General features: G+C 39.9%; 1 protein-coding gene across 16 annotated transcripts in view; it reads right to left on the bottom strand.

Annotated features, from left to right (window-relative positions):
• Positions 1-22,000, bottom strand: part of CCDC178 (coiled-coil domain containing 178) — a 157,925-nt gene that overhangs the window by 1,613 nt on the left and 134,312 nt on the right. For 14 of the 16 annotated variants that reach the window (XR_005555535.1, XM_039333563.1, XM_039333565.1 and 11 more), the window contains 2 exons: positions 19,489-19,623; positions 1-209 (listed from right to left, as the gene is read on the bottom strand). The exon at positions 1-209 is cut by the window's left edge. Coding sequence is in view for 15 of the 16 variants with exons in the window: in XM_039333563.1 (XP_039189497.1) it covers positions 138-209; positions 19,489-19,623 (207 nt within the window). In the remaining variant the exon portion in view is untranslated. Of the gene's footprint in view, positions 210-11,957; positions 12,168-19,488; positions 19,624-22,000 lie in introns of those variants that run through there. The other 2 variants (XM_039333573.1, XM_039333574.1) reach the window with 2 other exon arrangements.

The following is a 22,000-nucleotide window of genomic DNA, read 5'->3' as shown; positions in this document are numbered from 1 at the left end:
GAGGTGGTGAGTTTTTCGTCCATGGAAGTGTGAAATGGCAAACAGGTGAATGTCCAATTACACTGTTATCTGAACTGTATGACTTTTCTTGTCTTATATTTCAGCATCCAAGACAAAATGGTTGTTTGCATTATCTTCTAAGTAGATGAACCATCTGTCAAAGACTTCAAGAAAGTGTTTGTATTTTGGACTGTCTCTGATAATCCCCCCTATATGAAACAGAAAAATAAAACCAAGAAGAACACATTTAATTAAGAAATCAATCCAGTTTATGAAAATAAACATATGGAAATGGTAGCAAGAATTTTCAAACCTATCTTCGATATTATTTTAAAAAGTGAATACCACTGCCACTAGATTAAAAAAAGCAGGACACTCATTCACACATACCTACAACTTGGATGGGTCTTGATACAAAACTATCATAAGATTACATTTCTGAAAGTAAATGTTCTGATTTTCAGGCAAGTTAATGAAGTTTTACCATAATATCACAAGTTGTGCAACCAGGTCAGTTATACTAGTGGTATAAAGGTAGGAAGAAAATAGTTTATCTAATTTATTCTAATAATAGAATATTGCTATCATTATTTCAGTCCCTTTTTCATGATGTTGAGGGAAGCAATCACCTCTAATTATAAACACATTTAAATCTTTAAAAAAGCCTTTTATATTTCTATCCTTAATGGAGATATGTGATATTTATGTCCTTAATGGAAATAATATAGGGAAAAACAGACAATGTAGAAAGCAAAACATGGGTTTTATGAAAAAGAATCTATAGAGCAATCATGTTGTATAATGATGACAAGATTTGGTCCTTGGCTCTTGCAAGCTGACTCTCGTCCTATATTTTCTATACTTCAAAAGGTCTTTTTCAATTATATTCTATCTTTTTCTTAACCAAGAAGATTTGTGTGGTGCATATCATGTCTGCATCAAGGTGAAATGGCTATTACAGAGATTCCAGTTAAGAAGGTCATCATTCTCTGCATGCATGAAGAGCAAATCAATCTTCTGAAGCAAAAGGAAATGCTATGTTGGATTTGGTGCTGGCAAGTAGTGTGACTATGATAGATAAAATGGCTGCTGGGGAATAACCTTGGACCAAGTGATCATGAGTTAGTCCAGAAAGATTTAATTGAATAGGCTGTTGGAAAAGTGGCTGTAACTAAGGTATTTTATTTCAAAATGGCTGATTTTGACAAGCTACAAGTTGAGTACAGATATGAACTAGACATCATTCTGTGGAATATGGATCTACATTTTTAAAAGAACATTGCACAGATAACTCACATTTTGTATTTTGTGAAAGATGAGAAAGGCTCCAAGCCCTGATTGCTTTTATTAATATGATGCATACAGGTACCACCCATTTCCAACTATTGAACCATGAATCTCTGGACCATTATGTTTTTAGCAAAGGAATCCCATTGCAGCAGAGAAAGTAGTCAGACACATCTGCAGTTTTCTTAAAACCAACTGCATAAAGAAAGATGAGCGTCATAGTAATTACACAGGGGAACTTACTGAGCTGGATATACTGACAATGTAGATGATAACTTGCATTCTTTCATTTGTACAGATGGCACTCTTGTACCATTGTAAGCCAGCTATTCTTTCTCAGAAGTTTCAGATAGTTTTACAAGTACTCTAAATTCTTTTTCAGAAAGCCCATAGCCAGTCTATAAAATTATGTCACTGTGTAAAATTATATTGCATTTGGGTAGCTATAATAAAAAAATGAAATCATTTTTTTAGAAACCTATTAAGCCAGTTTCCTAGGCTGTATGTTATGCAACTGAAGAACTGGGCACTGTTTGCAAAATCTTTCCCCTGTTCTGATCTTAAATTCTACACACACACACCCCATATACTTGCGAATTATTTATATGAAACATACTCACTTTCTTTATTTTTTTGCTTATTGAAATTGAACATGTAAAGTATCTCTGAAAAGTACAAGCTTAAGGTGATAGTTGTATGAAAATGAAGACCTAACTCTATGATAGTTCATTACTTCACATACTTGGTTAGTGTCATATCCATCAAATGATAGGTATAAACCTGCTCTACATTAGAGATAAAAAATAAACTCCCATTTCTGGTGGCCTTCAGGATGTTGGATAGACTGATGCAGAATTACTAACGTATTTACTAGAATTAGGGAGAACACACTTTACAATCCAAATAAATACTTCATACAGCCTGGTTCATTCCTAAAATGAATCAGAAAGTGATCTATAAATTAGAAGTAAATTGTGACATCTGAATCAAGATTTGTCAGGACCAATTATTTCAAACACATCTTTGTTCCTTTTGTAATGATTTAGTAGGAAATGTAGACTATAAAGAATACTGACTATACCTAGAATGGGATTAGTTGAGTGCAGTGCTCCATCTAGAATATTCATGAATCTGAACTTTTTTAAAAATCAGTTTTTCCAAGGATGTGGCATGACAACTTTCATTCTAGAAATAAGGCTTTGTTTTTAGTATACTAAAATTTTAATGGTAGGAATGCATTTTGAAAATAATAGTGCTTCAAAGGCCACTAAAATGATTTGCATAGCTTTGCTAATTTATCAACCCAGGTTTCAGGGTGGATTTCTCATGAGAAGCATTAACTTTACCATACTTAAATAAATATGGAGAAAAAACACCTTTAGCTACTATGACTGTGAGCGTGACATGCATATAGAAGTCATAAGGACAGCAAATTAATGCCTAGTGTGTTTAGTATTTAGTCTTATAAGTAACATAACTAGATAAAACACTGGAACTTAAACTTGACTGTTTCCATATTAATATTCCCACATATGCTACTTTGGAAATAAGGTTTCTACAGGGTTCTATGGTAGTTTTTGCTTTAATAATAGTGTTTAGGACAGCAGCTTAAAATACATAAGCACAAACATTTGACCATAATAACAAAAATATAGAAGGTTCTTATTAGGAAGAAGCAATGCTTTATTTCTGTTTCAACATTCTATTTTAAAAATTCCATCTAGGAGTAAAGTAGTTCTATCTTTCAGGAAAAACTGGATGGAACCATGCATGACATGAGTAAGACATTTAAATAAATGAAAAGATGAAAATGGACAACCTTGTTAAACAAACACCTTTATTACTAAGAGTAGGCAAATATGCCAAATGGAGATGCAGATAATAGATAGGCAAAAGCCATGCCATGAATTTAAATTCAAGCATCATCTTTCCATGGAAAAAGACTAATTGTATTCTGGATTTCCTATAAGGATACTGGAGTCATCCACTTGGATCAGTAATGCAAATCATAAATTGCACATGCCAGAGAATAAGGCTCTTGGACCTCAAAATAGAAGTTACATTTAAATTGATTACGGGAATTAGAGTTCAAGAAGAGATAGTTTCCTATGCAAGTATTCCTGTCTAAATATATACACTTTTAGGGGGTTGCTTTCAGTTTTTTGACTCCTGGTAAATTGCATGGTTAGTCATTGCAATTTTTTGGGCAATGTTTTTTGAAAGCAGTTTGCCATTGCCTCTCTTCCTAGGGATGAAAGACTGATTGGCCTAAAGCTAACTAACTGGTTTCATATCTAAGATGGGACTAGAATTCAAAGTTTCCCAGTTTCTAGGCACAATGCCTTAACCACTGCACCAGACTGGATCTTTGAATATTTGCATGCTCTAATTCAAAGAAAAAGTATTGACAAAGAGAAGAGTAAGAAAGAGAGACACAGGTTCAGAATGTAAGAGTCATATAATCAAAGAATTGTGTTTATTTGGCAAAGTCCATAAAAAGCTGAAAGTATATGATCTAGTTTGCAGTTATGTAAAGAACTTTACAGAAGATATGTCTAACAAGGAGTTGTAGTTCACTAGATTTTGTAAAGCTGCTTCATATCTTTCTCCAGCTGATTCTGAAATATAATTCTAGATCCACTTATTTGTAACAAACTATGGTTATTATAGAATAAACATTACAGTATTTTCAGAAGTCTGTTACTGGAGGATGTGGATATCTATCTGAAGTCACAGGGGAAAGATTACTTAGGAGGAAGGAGAATGAATCTTTCAATAATCTTAAAATTAGTAGTCAACAATGAACTGCATTGACAAAAGTTTATATATGCAGAGAAAATGGCTAAATAATAAGAAACTTGAAAACAGAAAGCATATTAGAAAATAAACTAGTAATGTATCTTTAACATGCCTAAATATACCATGAATTGACAAACTGGAATTAGGAATTTTAAATGTCAATGGGTAAATGAACAGGATTTTCTCTTTTTTTTATTTGTTTAATATTGCAAGATCCCTTTCCAACTTACAAACTAGGATACTTGAGGTTGCATACAAAGTTCAAAAGCTAACATGATTTGCAAAACAATTCAAAATCTGTATGTTTTGCTGTGTATTTGTTTATGGACTGAGATATTTCCTTAGAAGACTCAGTTTGCATTAAATAGCCATACATATTTAAATGAGTCTTTACTGAGTATATCACTTAAAGATATAAAGGCATCAGAATAAATTACAGCTATTCCATCCAGAATGAGTCAATAATTATTTACATTATAAGTATCTTTATTAATTGCTCTCTCTCTGTTTTTCTATTACTATAACACTTGGCTCATTCCTGTACCAGATGAGACACTCACCAATCTACAATATTTCTGAAATTTTTGTTTAATTATTTGGCTTCATTATTCTGGTTTCTGGTCTTTCATATCAGCTGATTACTTTATTGTAAAATTTGTGACAGCGATTTTTGTGTAGTCAACAATGTGCAATTTTATTGGTACTGATGGTAATAGCTTCAGACTGCAAAGCTGCTTGCCAGCTTGTTCTCACATTGTATCTACAGTTGAGTAGGATGGAATGGAATGAATGATGTAAATTCAGGAAATAAAATATGTTGAACATTGTGGACCAGCCCGAATTCCATCCATTTATTTTTGAGATCCTATTTGCACTTCCAGTTGTGAATAACTGCAAGTGTTTCCTTAACTTTTAGCAAAGAGTTGCATTAGGATAACATTTGGAATGACAAATGAGGCAGAGAACTAAATAAATCTTCTTCCACATAACTCTGCAAAAAATTTAAGTCTGCTCAGAGGTTCCCCATTGTCCCTTTCTTCCATATCTTTGAATATAATCTTAGGAAAATGACAATGCAATTTATATGCACATTCATTAGTAAGACATATTGATATTGTGTTTATTTCCAAGCAAACAGACATGAACTTATACTTGCATTGCGATAGGATAGCAAAGGATTTATACTACTGTACTACCATGGGAAAATATTTTCTGATACAAAAACTATATACATTGGAATTTGGAAGAAAGAAGGTAGAAACAATGTTTCTAATGTAAAGCAAGAACAGCTCTTCCTGTTTCTAAGTCAAAGGAAAAAGCAGCAAGATGCTTGAAAAGTCAAAGAGCTTAGAATCTTCCACTGTGTAAAGAAGAAGAAAGGAAAGAGAGAAACTAAAAGAAGAAGAAGAAGAAGAAGAAGAAGAAGAAGAAGAAGAAGGAGAAGGAGAAGGAGAAGGAGAAGGAGAAGGAGAAGGAGAAGGAGAAGGAGAAGGAGAAGGAGAAGGAGAAGGAGAAGGAGAAGGAGAAGGAGAAGGAGAAGGAGAAGGAGAAGGAGAAGGAGAATACAGTGGTCTGATATCCAGGAAAGTTTTCTGTTGTCTATCCAAAATACTTTGACTCTATGAACTCACCTATATGCATTATTGCAATAAAGTACAGAGAATGGCATTAAAGAAATAAAGTATGCTTTATAACATTATTTTATCAATGTATCCATAGAGTAGAATTGTGTTTGAAATAAACAATGGTTTAGAAATCAATTTGGATGACAAACGTAGGTAGCCTAAGCACATCAAGTATGTTTCTCAATGCAAGCCTTCTCACCAATTGACTGGAAAGCCAAAAAACATCCACAAGACATTAGCAAATTTCTCCCTGCCTTGAATTAATGTCAATAATATACAAAGAAATAAGTACACTAGCCTAAAGTACAGTATCACAAGTATATGTTTAGATCCTTGAATAATTGTCCTGTTCTCTTTGCCAGTTCTTTTAATGATAATCTAACAACTCCTTAGGATGAAGAATCACAGAATATCACAGAAATTATTTTAAAAAGTGGAGAAAAGTAATAGCTATTGTGATAAATTTCAAATTAAGTCTTCAAAGTACTGCTCAGAAATAGAAAGAAAATTTGCTTTTGTTTAGACTTTTTGTATGACAGATGTGCTGTACGACTGATTCACTTAACAGTATGTTAGATTCTGAGGCACTCAGTCTTTGGTATCTGCTAAGCTAAGTATCAGAATATTTCTTACAGTACCCAGATAGGTTTAACCCATGCAGGCTGACTTCAGTATGGATTGTTACATGGAAAAACAGCTGTAGAGAAATCAGTCCTAATTCTATAAAGATATAGGACTTCATTGTTTTACAGCCAGGCTGTCATCCTATGGGTCACTTGATCATTTGCAAGTGCTTCTTCCTGGCTCTGGAGGAGTGTGATAAACGTTACCCACCCATACACACAAACAAATGTAAAGGCATTTGTCATTTTGAATAACGTGAGATGATTCCACATACATCTTTTGTCCTTTAGTATAGATTTCTTGAAATATTTTATCCAGCTAAATGTCTGTGGTCCCAAACTCCTAATTTAAAAATGTTGATAAATGAAGTATCTCTTTAGCTAATAAATGAAGTATCTCTTTAGTTATCCTTTGTCAGCAACATTCATTTTAATGGAAAGTGAGTTTACAGGGTTACATGATTGAACTACTGAGCCAAGTCAGTGTTGGCAAATGATGGGCTAAATTATTGATGTTACACACTAATGAATTCTGATGAGAAATAAAACACAGACATTACGTTTCAAGTGGTTCATAATTATTTTTGTACTTTAAAAGCAATTTTATTCTTTTGCCAAATCATACCAGTCTGTAAAACAAAAACATTGCTAGTGATTATAGCTAGAATTAGCAAATTTGCGGCAAAAATGCTTCTCTACAGTGCCCCATGGATACTTTACTCACATGAGGCTTTTCATTTCCTTTTCACTTCTGAGAAAAGATAATTAAATTAAATGATGAAATTTTAAACCTTTAAATAAGACAATCTTCTTTGCAGCCATGATTAAGAGTTCAGTAGGTATGTTTATAATCAATGATACAGCAGCATGGATAATGGAGTTGTGTTAAATGACCATAATTAAACCAGGAAGTAACAAAAGCAAGGAAGCTTCTTAAAGTTCTGATCCAGCATGATATATTTTAAGAGAGGAGCTCAAAATTAAATCTAAGATGGGTTAGCATTAATCAGACAAAATGGACTAATGTCGCACACAGTCTTAACATCTTTCAAAATGCTTAATAATGGCATAAAAATAAATTGTTCATTCAGCATTGTTTTAAATGTAAATTGTACAGTCAAGAAAATATGACCTAGATCATCACTAGTATCCCAGTATTGATGGTGATGCACAGCATGTTTTTTAAAAAGATATTATGTATCACAAACCCTGAGCCCTCATGCCATTAAACACATCATTTTCAACATCTGCCAGAGAAGTTTTATACAAATTTCTGGAATAACTGCAAATTCTAAGACTGATGTGGTCTATTCAGAAGTAACTATCTTTGTCTCACAAATAAAGTTTCTCACACTGAGAATGAACTGTATACCTCTGCAGTGCATACTTTGCTTGTCCCCCTTCTCCTTTCATGCATTATATTTCAACAAATGTGTCAGCATTTATTAAACCAAAAATTCCTATTATGTCCAAACAATGGAGTATAGCGTAAGAGCTCTCTTTAAACTGTAGTATTACATCATAGATAGCTGCTCTGGTTTGGAGGAAGCCATGAATGATTAGTCTATTATATTTTTATCCTGCATATATATGCAGGAAACCAACAACCTGAATGATGATGATGTAGAAGCGAACTGGAATAAATTTAAAAATGCAATAGTAGAGGTAACAAATTCAAAACAGAGAGAGGGGTACCACAAGAAACAACAGTGGATGACGGAGGAAATTCTTCCTCTCATGGATGAAAGAAGATCTTATAAAAATAAAAACAAAGAAAAATACAATGAATTGCAGAAAACAATTAGAAGAAAAATTCGACTGGCAAAAGAAAAGTGGTTTGCAAAGAGATGCAAGGAAATAGAAGAGACAGAAGGGGCGTTGTCTTACCTGAACGCCTTTTCTCAGCAGGATGATGTAGAGTCCAATGGTTGGGTTCTATGACAGCCTTCCTGCCCGGCAGACTGGGTAAAAACTTTGGCCACACCCTTCCTTTGGGCGTGACCCCAGTTTTGACGTAGGCGAGAATTGTTGATGTATTCGATACGGTAGCTCCTAGTCCAATACCTGCCTAGACCTAATACCTGGGTGGGCTTGGACTCTACATCATCCTGCTGAGAAAAGGCGTTCAGGTAAGACAACGCCCCTTCTCCAGCAGGATGGCTGTAGAGTCCAATGGTTGGGACATACCAAAGCCCTCATGTCCCCCTGGGAGGGAGTGTCTAGGCCACTGAATCCTGAGCAGATACGACTTGCTGTAGCACTCTTCTGCCAAAGGCAGCATCCGCTGCGGCGAATGAGTCTAAACGATAATGTTTAATGAATACAGAAGGAGAAGACCAGGTTGCGGCCTTGCAAATCTCCTCCACCGACGCTTGTGTTGACCACGCTGCCGATGTGGCTGCACTGCGCGTCGAGTGGGCCGTCACGTGTGTGGGTACCGGAAGTGCCTGCGAGACGTAGGCTTGGGCTATACAGGCTCTAATCCACCTACCTATGGTAGAAGATGACACCTTCTTTCCCATAGTTGATGGTTGGAAGGAAACAAATAATGCTTCCGTCTTACAGAAGGCCGAAGTGCGCTTCACGTAGAAACACAACGCTCTACGCACGTCCAGCTTGTGCCATCTATGCTCTAGCCTATGTTTGGGTCTTGGGCAGAAATCAGGAAGAATCAGTTCCTGAGATCTGTGGAAGATGTTGTTTACCTTCGGAATGAAAGCAGGGTCTGGTCTAAGAACGACCTTGTCCTTGAAGAAGGTACAAAGGTCCTTCCTCACTGACAGTGCTGCTAGCTCCGAAATTCTCCTTGCTGAAGTAATAGCCACCAGAAAGGCTACCTTCAGCAATAGGTGATGAAGAGAACATGAGTCAAGAGGCTCAAATGGTGCTGATGTCAATGCCTGAAGAACTTTGGTCAAGTTCCAGGACGGGTATCTGTGTATAACCGGAGGTTTGGTGTTGGTCGCCCCTTTTAAAAAGGCGCTAATCGCTGGATGTTGCGCCAGGGAGGCTAAGTTGCCACAGGAAAGTACAGTTGAGAGGGCCGATACCTGTCTACGGATAGTGTTGACTGATAGGCCCTTATTAAGTCCCTCCAATAAGTAATCTAGGATATTGGGAATAGATACTGCGGTTGGATCTAGGTGAAGAGGAACGCACCACCTGCAAAAACCTTTCCATGTAGCATCGTAGATCCTGTTTGTGGAAGATCTTCTTGATGCTTGTATGATCGATATCACCCCTGAGGAGTAAGATTGCTTGGCTAGACTTTGCCGCTCAAATGCCAAACGGCTAGTTGTAGCCACTGTGGATCGGGATGCAACAGCTTGCCCTGACAGAGAATTACTCGGTCCGGGGGAATCCTCCATGGGGGTGATATTGAAAGATCCACAAGGTCGGCAAACCACAGGCGCCGTGGCCAATGCGGAGCAATCAAGATTACCTCCGCGCCTTCCAGGATCAACTTGCGTATGGTCGCCGGTATTAAGGGCAACGGTGGGAAGGCATACAGGAGGAGCTCCGGCCACCGACACCTGAGAGCATCCGTTCCCTCCGACCCCGGAGACGGGAATCTGGAGAAGAACCTGGGGAGTTGTGTGTTCTTGGAATTGGCAAATAGGTCCAGATGCGGTTGCCCGAATCTCCGGGAGATCTCCTCGAACAGAGCAGGATCCAGGCGCCATTCCGACTGGTCCACCTTGGCTCTGCTCAGGGAATCTGCCTGGGTGTTTGTCTCCCCTGAGATGTGCTCCGCTCTGATGGAGCTCACGTTGGCTTCTGCCCACCGAGCCAGAGCTGATGCCTCCTGCATTAGTTCCGAGGATCGTGTTCCCCCTTCCTTGTTGACATGGGCCTTTGCTGCTACGTTGTCTGTTAGAACGAGAACGTGTCTTCTCGTTACTATGTGGGAGAATTGACGTAGAGCCAGGTGAATGGCCCGAAGCTCCAGCCAATTGATGTTGTGAGATAAGTCCTTCTGATCCCACTGGCCCTGCGCTATCTGAGTTCCCAGATGTGCTCCCCATCCGAACAGGCTCGCGTCCGTCGTGAGCGTGATCCTGTTCGGCTCCCTGAATATACTCCCCTTGAGTATCATGGGAGATATCCACCACTTCAGTGATCTCAGCACCTGTTTTGGTACCAAGACCTTCCTGTTGGAGGTACTGAGGTTCCTCCTCTGGTAGGGTAGAAGGAACCACTGCAACTCTCTCGAGTGGAGCCTTGCCCATGGGACAATGCCCATGCAAGATATCATCTTTCCCAGGAGCTTCGAGAGCTGTATCAGAGGAACTCTCCTGCTTCTCTGAACTTGGTGAACTAGCTTGGAGATGCTGGTCTGGCGCTCCTGGGAAAGGTATACCCTGCACTGGGATGAGTCTATCACCACGCCTAGGTGCTGCAGTTTCCTGGAGGGAGTGAGATGACTCTTTTCTACATTGACTGAGAATCCGTGTTCTTGTAGAACTCGGATTGTGGTCTGGAGGTCTAGTCTTGCTTGCTCGTGTGAGCTGGATTGAATCAATATGTCGTCCAGATAAAACTGTACACGCACCGGCATCAGCCTGAGGTGGGCTGCTATTACTGCAAGAATTTTGGTAAATACCCTTGGGGCTGAAGATAGACCAAAGGGTAGTGCCCTGTATTGGTAATGCTGGTGTGCGTAGGTAAATCTGAGGAATTTCCGGTATTTGGGATGGATGGGAATGTTCAGGTACGCCTCCGTGAGATCTATTGAGGACAGGAGGTCGTCCTTCCTGACACTGGTTAGGATGGATTTCAGGGACTGCATTTTGAACCTCCTATAAATTACGTAATAATTCAGGCCCTTTAGGTCCAATATTGCTCTCCACCCTCCTGCTGGCTTTGGTATCACAAAGAGGATGGAATAAAATCCTCTTCCTTCCTCCTTCCTTGGTACCCTTTCTATGGCCTGAATTGTCAAGAGGTGTGCAATGGCCAAGGTTATCAGCCTTGCTTTGTGTGCCTTTTTGGAGATGGGACATCTGATGAATCGGTTTGGTGGGGGAGAATAAAAGTCTAAGGTCAGGCCATGCCTGATTGTCTCCAAGACCCAGGCGTCGGTAGTGGTCTGCTCCCAGACCCTGATGAAATTCCCTAACCGACCTCCTATGGGAGTGTCCTGCCTGGCGTCACTTGGTGCGTTTAAAGGGTCGGCCTCCCGATCCTCTGAAAGGATGTCTGGACTGGAACTGGCCTCTGGCTCCCATGTTTTGGCGATCCTGGGGGTGATCCTGCCTTGAGTAGAAGGACCGTGAGCCTCTAGGCCAGTCCCAGGATTGCCCTGATCGAAAGGGCTGTCTCCAGTCCCAGGAGTTGCTTGTGCGGAAACTTTGTCTCCGGAACTCCTGACTGTTCTTTCTGTCTAGTTTCCTTGATGGATGGACTAGAATCTTTCTCTTATCCCTGCTCTCGCTTACATATGGATCCAGGATGGATCCAAATAATGATGACCCACTGTATTTGGACGTCGAAAGACGCCACTTGGCCTTCAGATCTGTCTTCCAATTTTTGAGCCACAGTAGTCTACGAGAAGCCACTGTGGCAGCAATAGATCTTGCCGCATACTTGGTAGCGTGCAGTGAGGCGTCAGCCATAAATTGTGAAGCGGCCAGGATCTTGGCCAAAGTTTGGTGCGCTCTGACCTGATCTGGAGGTACCGTGGTTTGTAACTCCCGCAGCCACATGATGCAGGCCCTTGCGAAAAAGGATGATGATGTTGCTGCCTTGGCCGCCCAGGCTGCGGCCATGTGGGAACGACGGAGGGAATGTTCAAATTTCTTTTCCTCCGGCTTCAAGGCCTCCGCCATGTCTCCTGGAATCGCAGAGGTAGAAAACAAGGAGATCAGGGGACTATCTACTGTAGGGACCTCTAGCATGTCGGAAAAGAAGGGGGAAACATTGAATAGTTTCCTTTCTACGTTATTGGGAGCAGGTGGAGCTGCTAGGGAGAACCATTGTTCCTCCACCGTGGTGCGGAAAACCTCCGGACAAGGTATGTATTTGTCCTGCGGGACTTTTTTGGCAAAGAGAGGGTTTGCCTCTTTGCTTGTAGACGGATTCTCCTCTTGGACAGAGGTCAAATTGACCGTAGAGACTGCCTTTATCAGAAGAGATTTGAGAAGCGCTGGGTTGAAGAGGCCAGAGTTCGTTGCCTGCTCAGGAACAGTTTCCTCATCCTCTGAAAGGGGCATGTCCGTCATGTCTAAATCTAGTGATTCTCCCTCTCCTATCTGAGAGTAAGTTTCAGAAGTGTTAGTAGTTAGAGCCTTGTTACGTCCCTTAAGGGATGGTCGAAAGGCTACTTGTCCCTTGGAAGCCATAAACTGGGAGAAGGCATCCTTCATGAATGCCTGGAAGTGAGCTGACCATATGTCCTCCTGCGCTGTGTCATTAGTCGCAGCTGCAGTGGGAGTATGGTCTGGTGAAGACGCTGGTGAAGAGGAGTGGGAGGAATCTAACTGTTCGGTTTCCCCCAGAGGAGACCACGTTCTGAGAACTTCCTGGGGAGTCGGTTCTGTAGTTGTTGGCATCAATGGGACAGGGGAAACCACGTTTGTCCCATTGGAACTGGTTTTCTGGGCCCTGGCAAATTGTCTTTCTAGAGCCAAATGTCTCCTCGAGGCCTCTCGCTCAGCTGTTTTGGATGGTCCCCTTTGGGTAAGATGCTTTGTTTTGGCCTTCTTCTTCCCCCCCCCACCTCTGGCTCAGAGGATCTGCGTTTTTGTTGTTGTTGTGTGGGGGATAATTGGGGGACCTGTGTAGCTGAACACGAGACATTGTCTGCCATTGTGGCCAGGTACCCCAAGTAGGCAATACCTGGAGTGGGGAAACACGTACGCAGATCAGAGCAGATATTGGGGCCTACAAGCCCTCCTCTGCAGGTAACAATGGCCGGACAGACAGGCTCCCTTGGACAGAAGGGAACCTGTAGGCCAGTGACTAAAGGCCACTGTAAAGAACAGTTATCCAAGTTCAAATTCTCTTCACTCCTTTCCACCAAGTTCAAAGGACTGGGTGTCCAGACCTACTAAAGGGACCTTTGTAAAAGTGGAAATATTTTCCCCAATATGTGGCTGTGAAAACAGACCACGAGTAGAGAAGGAAGGGGAGGTGAGTTTAATCTTCCTTCCTTTCTTTATCTCTATATCTGCAGTTTATTTTTAAGACCGTTATAATCTACAAGGTAAACCTCTGGATGGTAGAACACCTAAAATGGAGGATTGGATTCAACCAAAATGGCGCCCAACCGAAGGCCACGCCTCCCGACGGTTAGACGACAGTGGAGCCACGAGGCTCAAAATGGTGCCTGAGGTAATTCTTCCAGAGGCTCAGAAAGGTGCGCTTACGCTGGGCACCCCCCCCCGGGACCCCGTGGGTATCCTAATCACAGGGAGGTTCACGGAGCTGATCCTGCCTCCCTGCAACTTCGTTCGCTGTGGATGATTCCAGCTGCCTTTCGGCTTTGAAGGCTGCGCCTTTCGGCTAATTGGGGCGAGTGGCGCGACGGCTCTAACGGCCGATCGGCTCCTGTCTTTAGCGCCCTTCGGCTGATTGGGGCGAGCGGCGCGACGGCTCTGACGGCCGATCGGCTCGTGTCTTTTGCGCCCTACAGCTGATTTGGGCAAAGCGGAGCGCTGCGAACGCTCCGAAAAAGAGTCAGTTTGATCCCCCTGGGTAGGGCCTACAGACCCTGGGGATACTCTCACCACTACGAAGATCGAGGAAAACGGAGATTCGTCACCAGCTCGGAGCCCCGAGCCAGTAATTACGGGAGGATTTTCCACGAGTCCTACACGTTTTTGGTCTGACAGAAAGGGAAGGATTGTTATCTAGGCTAAATTTGGTCAAATTTCTAGGAGCAAAAAATTTTGACTGTTCACGGGCTCGAAACTGAGTCAAAACTGGGGTCACGCCCAAAGGAAGGGTGTGGCCAAAGTTTTTACCCAGTCTGCCGGGCAGGAAGGCTGTCATAGAACCCAACCATTGGACTCTACAGCCATCCTGCTGGAGAACGTATATATGATAATTTCAATTTACACAAAAAAGTGAAAGAAGCAGCAGGCCTCTACAAAAAGGAAACCAACAACTTAGTTGACAAAGAGGGGAAAATTATCTTAGATGAGGATGAAAAACTAAAAAGATGGAAGGAATATATTAAAGAACTTTTTGAGGACACCAGGGATGATATAGATATGAGAAGTATAACAACTGGACCAAATATCACTATGGAAGAGGTTGAACATGCAATAAAAATAACAAAAACAAGAAAAGCCACAGGACCTGATGATATCCCAGTAGAAATTTTAAAATTGCTGGAAGACAATGGGAAGAATTTTTTACTGCAGCTCTTCATCAGATATATAAAACAGGAAAGATACCAAACGATTGGCTAAAATCAACCTTTGTGACAATCCCCCCAAAAATAAATGCAAAGAAGTGTACCGAATACAGAACAATAAGCTTAATAAGTCATGCTCTGAAAATATTCCTGAGAATAATTCATACAAGAATATACAGCAAAATTGAAGAGTGTCTAGGTAACACACAATTTGGTTTCAGAAACAATCTTGGTACACGAGATGCGCTGTTCAGCATTCAGGTTCTTGTACAGAGTTGTAGAGATGTCAATCACAGTGTTTACATGTGCTTCATTGATTTCGAAAAAGCTTTTGATAAAATAAGACACAGCAAACTATTAGAAATCCTGAAACAAGGGGGACTAGATGACAAAGACATCCGAATAATAAAGAATCTGTATTGGAATCAGGTAGCAAATGTGAGACTAGGCCAAAAATACTCAGCTGATGCAGAAATAAGAAGAGGGGTCAGACAGGGATGTATTCTGTCTCCACTGTTGTTCAATATCTACTCTGAGTCAATCTTCATCGAGGCACTGGAGAACATCGATGCTGGCATCAAAGTAAACGGTGTTTGGATCAGCAACTTAAGATATGCTGATGATACAGTTCTGCTTGCCAGTAAGCATGAAGACCTTCAGCTCCTCATCAACAGAGTCACAGAAATATTTGAAAAATGCGGCTTGAAGCTTAACACCTCAAAAACCAAGATCATGGTCGTCAGCAAACAACCCGTTAATTTACCACCAATAAATTCAGAAGGAATACCACTAGAAAGAGTTGAAAAGATCATGCACCTTGGTTCTAATTTACATGAAAGCTGGGACATGACCTTTGAAGTAAAGACAAGGATAGAAAAAGCCCGAACAGCATTCTTCAAAATGAAAAAGGTCTTCTGCAGTCATGACATAAGCCTAAGACTGAAAAATCAGGCTTGTCAGATGCTATATTTTTTTCTATCCTGCTCTATGGAGTAGAGAATTGGTCTCTGACAGAAGGCCACCTGAAGAGACTAGAAGCATTTGAAATGTGGATTTACAGGCGGCTGTTACGTATAAGCTAGGTTTGCAAGATCAGAAATGAGGAGGTGATAAGCCACCTGGGAAAGCCAAGGGAAATCATCAAGACAATTAAAAAAATGAAAATTAGAATATTTTGGACATGTGATACGACACCCAGAAAAATATGGCATACTCCATTTAATCCTCCAGGGAAAGATTGAAGGCAAATGAGGTCCAGGCAGAAGAAGAACATCATGGCTTCAAAATCTAAGGGATTGGTTTGGACAAAACTCAGCAGCACTTTTTCGTGCGGCTGCTGATAAAAACAGGATCGCCAACATGATCGCCAATGTCCGATAACGGATATCGCACAATAAGAATATATATATGTGTGTATGTGTATATGTAGATAGATGTAGATGATGTAGATGTACTGTAGATGTAGATAGACAGACTTGTATAATGCAAGAGCTAGAAAGAGGGCTGTGAAAATTTCTACAGACCCCTCACATCCTGGATACAATCTGTTTCAACTTCTTCCCTCAAGATGATGCTATAGGGCATTACACGCCAAAACAACGAGACACAAAGACAGTTTTCCCCCCCATGCTGTGAAATAACTATTTCTCACAACACTGTCCATGCGCTGGGATGTCAAACCACCTAGTAGGGCTGTATTACTTATTCTTCTCATCTCTCCTATTACCTATTTCCTTATATTCTTATGACTACAACTTCTTGTTGTATATCATGTTTTATGTTGATTTCTTTTATTTAGTATCCTATGATTTATGTTTATTGCTTTAGTATCCCATGATATATTTGCTCAGGATTGAAATGAGGGGTCCTTGGTGCTGTCTGAGCTTGGAGCACTGGTGGTGTTACCTAGGTAATGAAATAACCAAGCTCAGATAGCACCAAGCACCTACACACACACACACACACACACACACACACACACACACACATACTCACAGAGTTATTTTTATTCATACTTGGATATCTATAAGTAGGTTTATTTCAAGAAAAAATAAAGGTTGATATAATCTATTTGAGGCATTCCAAATTCCCACTTCAGAGATTTGAAGAATTGTTTTGCATAGATGATACATCTGAGGCTCTTTTGAACTGAAGTGATTGAACTATTAGTTTTCTGGCATGCTGGGTTCACACTAATCTAAACAGATCTAGTATAAGTGGATATGGGTCATTTGAAGAATGAAAGGATTGCATTCAGACTCTAAATAGAAAGAAATACAAAAAAGAATATGATGTTAACATAGCTATGATCTATGGAAACAACCAACTAATTAAGATCAAGCTATGTATAGCCTGATAAATAGTAGCGATGCTAAGAAAACTGGAATGCAAATCAATAATATACTAAAATATAAAAACAACCCAGCAGATCAATTGAAGGAAGCCAGAACAAGGAAGAGCTAGGAATGGACAGTTTTCAGGAAAGACACCCTAGCACAGCAGCCCCCAACCTTGTGGGCACCAGGGACAGAGATTTTTCCGCATACCAGAGAGTGTGTGGTTTTGTGTGCTGCCTGCAATCCAATGGATGGAGTTTCATTTGTTTGCACAGCCCAGTTTCTGGCATGCCGTAGACCAGTGTCCTGGCAAATTATCCTAGCTAATTTAATCATGTAATAGCAATATTTCAGAAAACATTGGAAAGAAGACTGGAATTTCATGAAGGAGACAATTTTTACAATCTTGCTTCTAGTCTTGTTTTGCAGCCAGATCACCCATTGTTGCTCTGATAGGTAACCTCTTGTAAGAGAGAGATGGGGGAAGGACTCAAATCAGATGAGATCGAATATTTATTACAATGTAATGGGAATGTGACTATTGATTCTGCTTGATCTCTCAGCAGAATTTGATCCAATTAATCAAGGTAAAACATGTTTTTGAACTGGAAGTTGGGAAAATATTTGTCCATTCCAGTGGTCCTCAACTAAGTAATTTAGTAGCAGTCATCACAAATTATATCCTTGAAAACCAGCATTTTCTATTTATAAAACCTTTAGTAAACTATCTGAGAACTGCTGTGTTAATAGTCATAGAACAATATCCTACAATTAACAGCATAGGTTAACCTTAAAATCAATAAAGATCTATTGAAGAGATTTATCTTAATGATTTTTATGTTAGTGATGGTATAACTATATGGGTGGATGAGAAAGAGCCTGATGTAGGAAGTCATTAGCAACAATTTATTTAGTGAATCTTGGTTTTTCATTCTTGAGGAGGAGATGGATGAGACTGGATAGTTCCCTGTGTTAATTAATACAACATATAGATTTCCAGCCAGTTATATGTTATCCCTGGATATGAGCATGCAAACTATCCTGGGTAAAGAAGCAGGCTGAGACATACTTGCTCGGGAGGAGAGCATCCTGCCCCACTTCACAAGGCACACCTGGGGAGCAGGTTTTAAGGAGACACTGTGGGGTAGGGCATTTGCCGGGAACAAATGTGAAATCTTGAGATAGTGTGCTCTTGTAACCTGGACACTTTGTATTCTGGATCAGTTTGCTTCCTGCTGGTCTCTCCTTGCAATCTGCAGTGTGCAGTTCGCAGTTCACACGCAAGCTGGGAGTTAAACGTTTGCTTGTTATCTGTCTTGCTTTAAGAACAGTGTAAACTTCCCTGGCTGTTTTGTTTGAACTTGTGCCAGCATATGTGGGGGCTGTTGGGTGAACATTGGCAGTGATTAAAAAGACTATTGCTCTGGCCAACTGATTGCTTTGCCTCCATTCGGGGCCCTGGGTCATCACAAATATGCTGGTTTGAATGTTAAGTATCATATTGGCTTAAAGTGGCACATGGGATAGAGCAGAGGGATCTTTTGGGCACCAGGGACTGGTTCCATGGAGAAACGTTTTTCCACAGACCGGAGAATACGTGGGTTTGTGTGCTGCCTGCATCCCATGGATGGGGATTTGCTTGTTTGTGTGGACCGGTTGCTGGCATGCCGCGGCCTGGTACCGGTCCATGGACCGGAGGTTAGGGACCCCTGGGATAGAGGACATTAGTACTTTTAATTCCTCTGTTTCTATTTTACTCCAGAAATTTGGTCCCATCAAAATCTCAAAGACAGATGTGTAGTCTTAAAGAAATATTGCTATTTTCTGAAATAAAGGCATCTCTATAAATATAAATATAAGGGTTGTCAAATCAATTAGAGAAGCCCTTCACTCATGGCAGGTTCAGTATGGCACATCAGATGATTTGGGAAGACTTTTAAGGTAAACCTAAATCTTTGGGAGACTTCACTTAGCTTTCCACTTTCAAGAATCTCTCTGAATGATTTACATAGTTCTAAAAATGCCTGGAAAATCCATGAAAAAATTACTCCAAAGCCAAACAAGCATGATTAATCTTAGCTGTACTAAGTGGGAGTACAGCTGTAAATAAATGCTATTTGTTATCTGTCCTTATATAAATAGGTAACCTAACTGGCACAAATCAAAAGTTGTTTCCTATAGTAATAATACACAAAGAGGGGTTTATCATATTCTGAAATATTTTGGCAACCACTATAATTTTTAAATTGCAATGCCCCCCTTTTCTTTAAAAAATACTGTATATCCAGGAGTCATGTATTTCCCACTGAATTCATTCTTCATGCAATTCCAGTTTATTAAAGAAGTTAAAAATTTACATAACTCAGATGGGATATGATTTTAATGCCTCATCACACTACTCATGATTTGCTTTTTAAGCTAGATCAGAATGATCTTTTCTCCTTTCTTCAGACACCTACCTTCAAAGCTAATATTTTCTGAACAGTCTCACGAGAGGCTGCCTGCAACCTCCCGAGCTTGGCTTGGTTATAGAAGGCTTGCAATTTGAAGTATTCCACCAATACCCTGTGCAGCTTCTTTTGCAGCTGAGAGAGCTAAAAGAGGAAAGGGGAAAAAATAAGTCAGAGTGGGAGAGGAAATTAATGGCAGTGTTCAAGAAGAATGATGGAGGGAAATATAGAAAGCAGTCAATAGCCCATTCTGCACTGTACGGACCTGACAGGAATTTCACAGTCTCTTGATTTTTCAACCCACTCATGTGCATTCATCAGAAACCAGTCACATCTGGCTGCCAGGATGGGGGGTTAATTTTCTCTAAATGCCTCAGCAGTTTTGTTCTAGCTGAGGCAAACTCTGTGACTGCAAAGCTGATGAGTAAAATATTTCTACTTCACCCAGTTTAACTCAAAACCGATAGCCTCGGGACATATTGAACCTTTCTTTAAAAAATAATCTTTTGAAGCATTTTGAATGGCACATCAGGTCAGGCCAAAGTTTAAAATGCAAGTTTAAGAATTTGATGGACACTGTGGCTCATTTTTCCTTGTAAAACTTATCATAGCTTGGCAATGTGTGCTTCAGACCATGACAAAACTAAAGAAAATTAACTTCACCATCAGCAGCTAAGGGAGAACAATAACAGGAAAGAAATTTCCAGACAGAACTCCCTATTAATCTACCTAGCTATAACCATGTGACAACAAAGCATCTAGCTGTACTAAATTGCAGTTAAGGCAGCAGCTGAAAGTGACACTACCTTATCTATATCTATCTGTCTAGATGTATACACGTGCACATACAAGCTCAAACATTTGAATTTAAGGACAGGTATGGTTTTCACCTCTTGTAAGTATTTAATTGAAAAAGAATACTAAATGCAGCAGAAATTTGACAGCTGCTTTAGGAATATTATTCACATCGTATTTTTTTTAATTGTTTTCACACTTGCAACAGAATAAATAAATATAACTTTGGGACAATAAATCTATCTATCTTATCTGTTTTATCTATCCATCCATCTACGGTTACAATAGGCCCAGAGTGGCTTGGGTATTTAGGTCTCCCTGCCTGCCCCCAGTCATCAAACCAGTAGTTTCCTATTTCACTTGACAAATGTCTTTTGAAGTGGTGGAAACTTGCAAAGCAACTTAACTATATGGGACAATGATCTCTCCAAAGAAATTCCATTGAAGATGTCCAAGTCCATGGGAGTGTCTTAAAGAATAGCTTGAATCCTGACAATATTTTTAGGAGTAAAAAATATCGGTAAACTGGAAAATAGTAAGCCCTATGATGCATAGTTTGTTTTTAATGACTTTTGCTACTTAGCTATGCTACAGTTGTATTAGAAAATCTTAGCCACCATCATCAGTGAATGACCTTTCTAAGCTTGCTTGTCAACCAGATTAAAACAATAGTATAATACTACTTTGGAAGTCTTCCAATTCATTGAGGTCAAAACCAGAATGAATGCATGAATAAAAATACTTTAATTACATAAAGTAACATTCTTTGGTTGCCCATATTCTTTTCCTTGTTGAAATCTTGCTTTCAAATTACAATTTATTACAATTAAAATAGAAAATAGCCAAAACTCATAGAATAACAGAGAAGCTTATAAAAATTAATGGCCTTTCACGCCTAAACAACATGCAATATCTTTGGCTCTTATACAAAATACTGTCAGGAAAATAAGCATACTGAATTATGATAATTTACAAGTAAATTGTCAGATGTTATATTTTTTCTACCCTGCTCTATGGAATAGAGAGTTTGTCTCTGACAGAAGGCCACCTGAAGAGACTAGAAGCATTTGAAATGTGGATTTACAGGCGGCTGTTACGTATAAGCTGGATTGACAAGATCAGAAATGAGGAGGTGATAAGCCGCCTGGGAAAGCCAAGGGAAATCATCAAAACAATTAAAAAATGAAAATTAGAATATTTCAGACATGTGATGCAACATCCAGAAAAATACAGCATACTCCATTTAATCCTCCAGGGAAAGATTGAAGGCAAACGAGGTCCAGGCAGAAGAAGTGATTGGTTTGGACAAAACTCAGCAGCACTTTTTTGTGCGGTTGATGATAAAAACAGGATCGCCAATATGATCGCCAACGTCCAATAATGGATATGGCACAAGAAGAAGAAGAAGAAGAAGTAAACAACGTTATAAAAGTTAAAAGTTGTAAAAAATAGAAATAGATATCTTATTGAGTAACCTAATTGTGACATGTCAACAATTACCATACCAGGTGTAATTGTAGCACTAGGAATTGAATCAAATATGGTTGCATTTTTCACACTGTAAGGCTTAGATAATTAGTACCACTTGCTTTCAAGGACTAGGATCCAAAACATGTTAACGTACGCAGTGATAAATATACTTCAAGTGGGATCAAATGACCATGCAAGGAGGGGATACTGGGAGTTTAGTCCAACAGGACTGGAGAACAGCAGATAAGAGTAAGTG

This window comes from Crotalus tigris, unplaced genomic scaffold (genome assembly GCF_016545835.1).
Source record: "Crotalus tigris isolate CLP2741 ecotype Arizona unplaced genomic scaffold, ASM1654583v1 scf7180000024506.7606697, whole genome shotgun sequence".
In the NCBI taxonomy this organism is placed as follows: Eukaryota; Metazoa; Chordata; class Lepidosauria; order Squamata; family Viperidae; genus Crotalus; species Crotalus tigris.
This window is presented reverse-complemented; position numbering and strand designations above follow the sequence as displayed.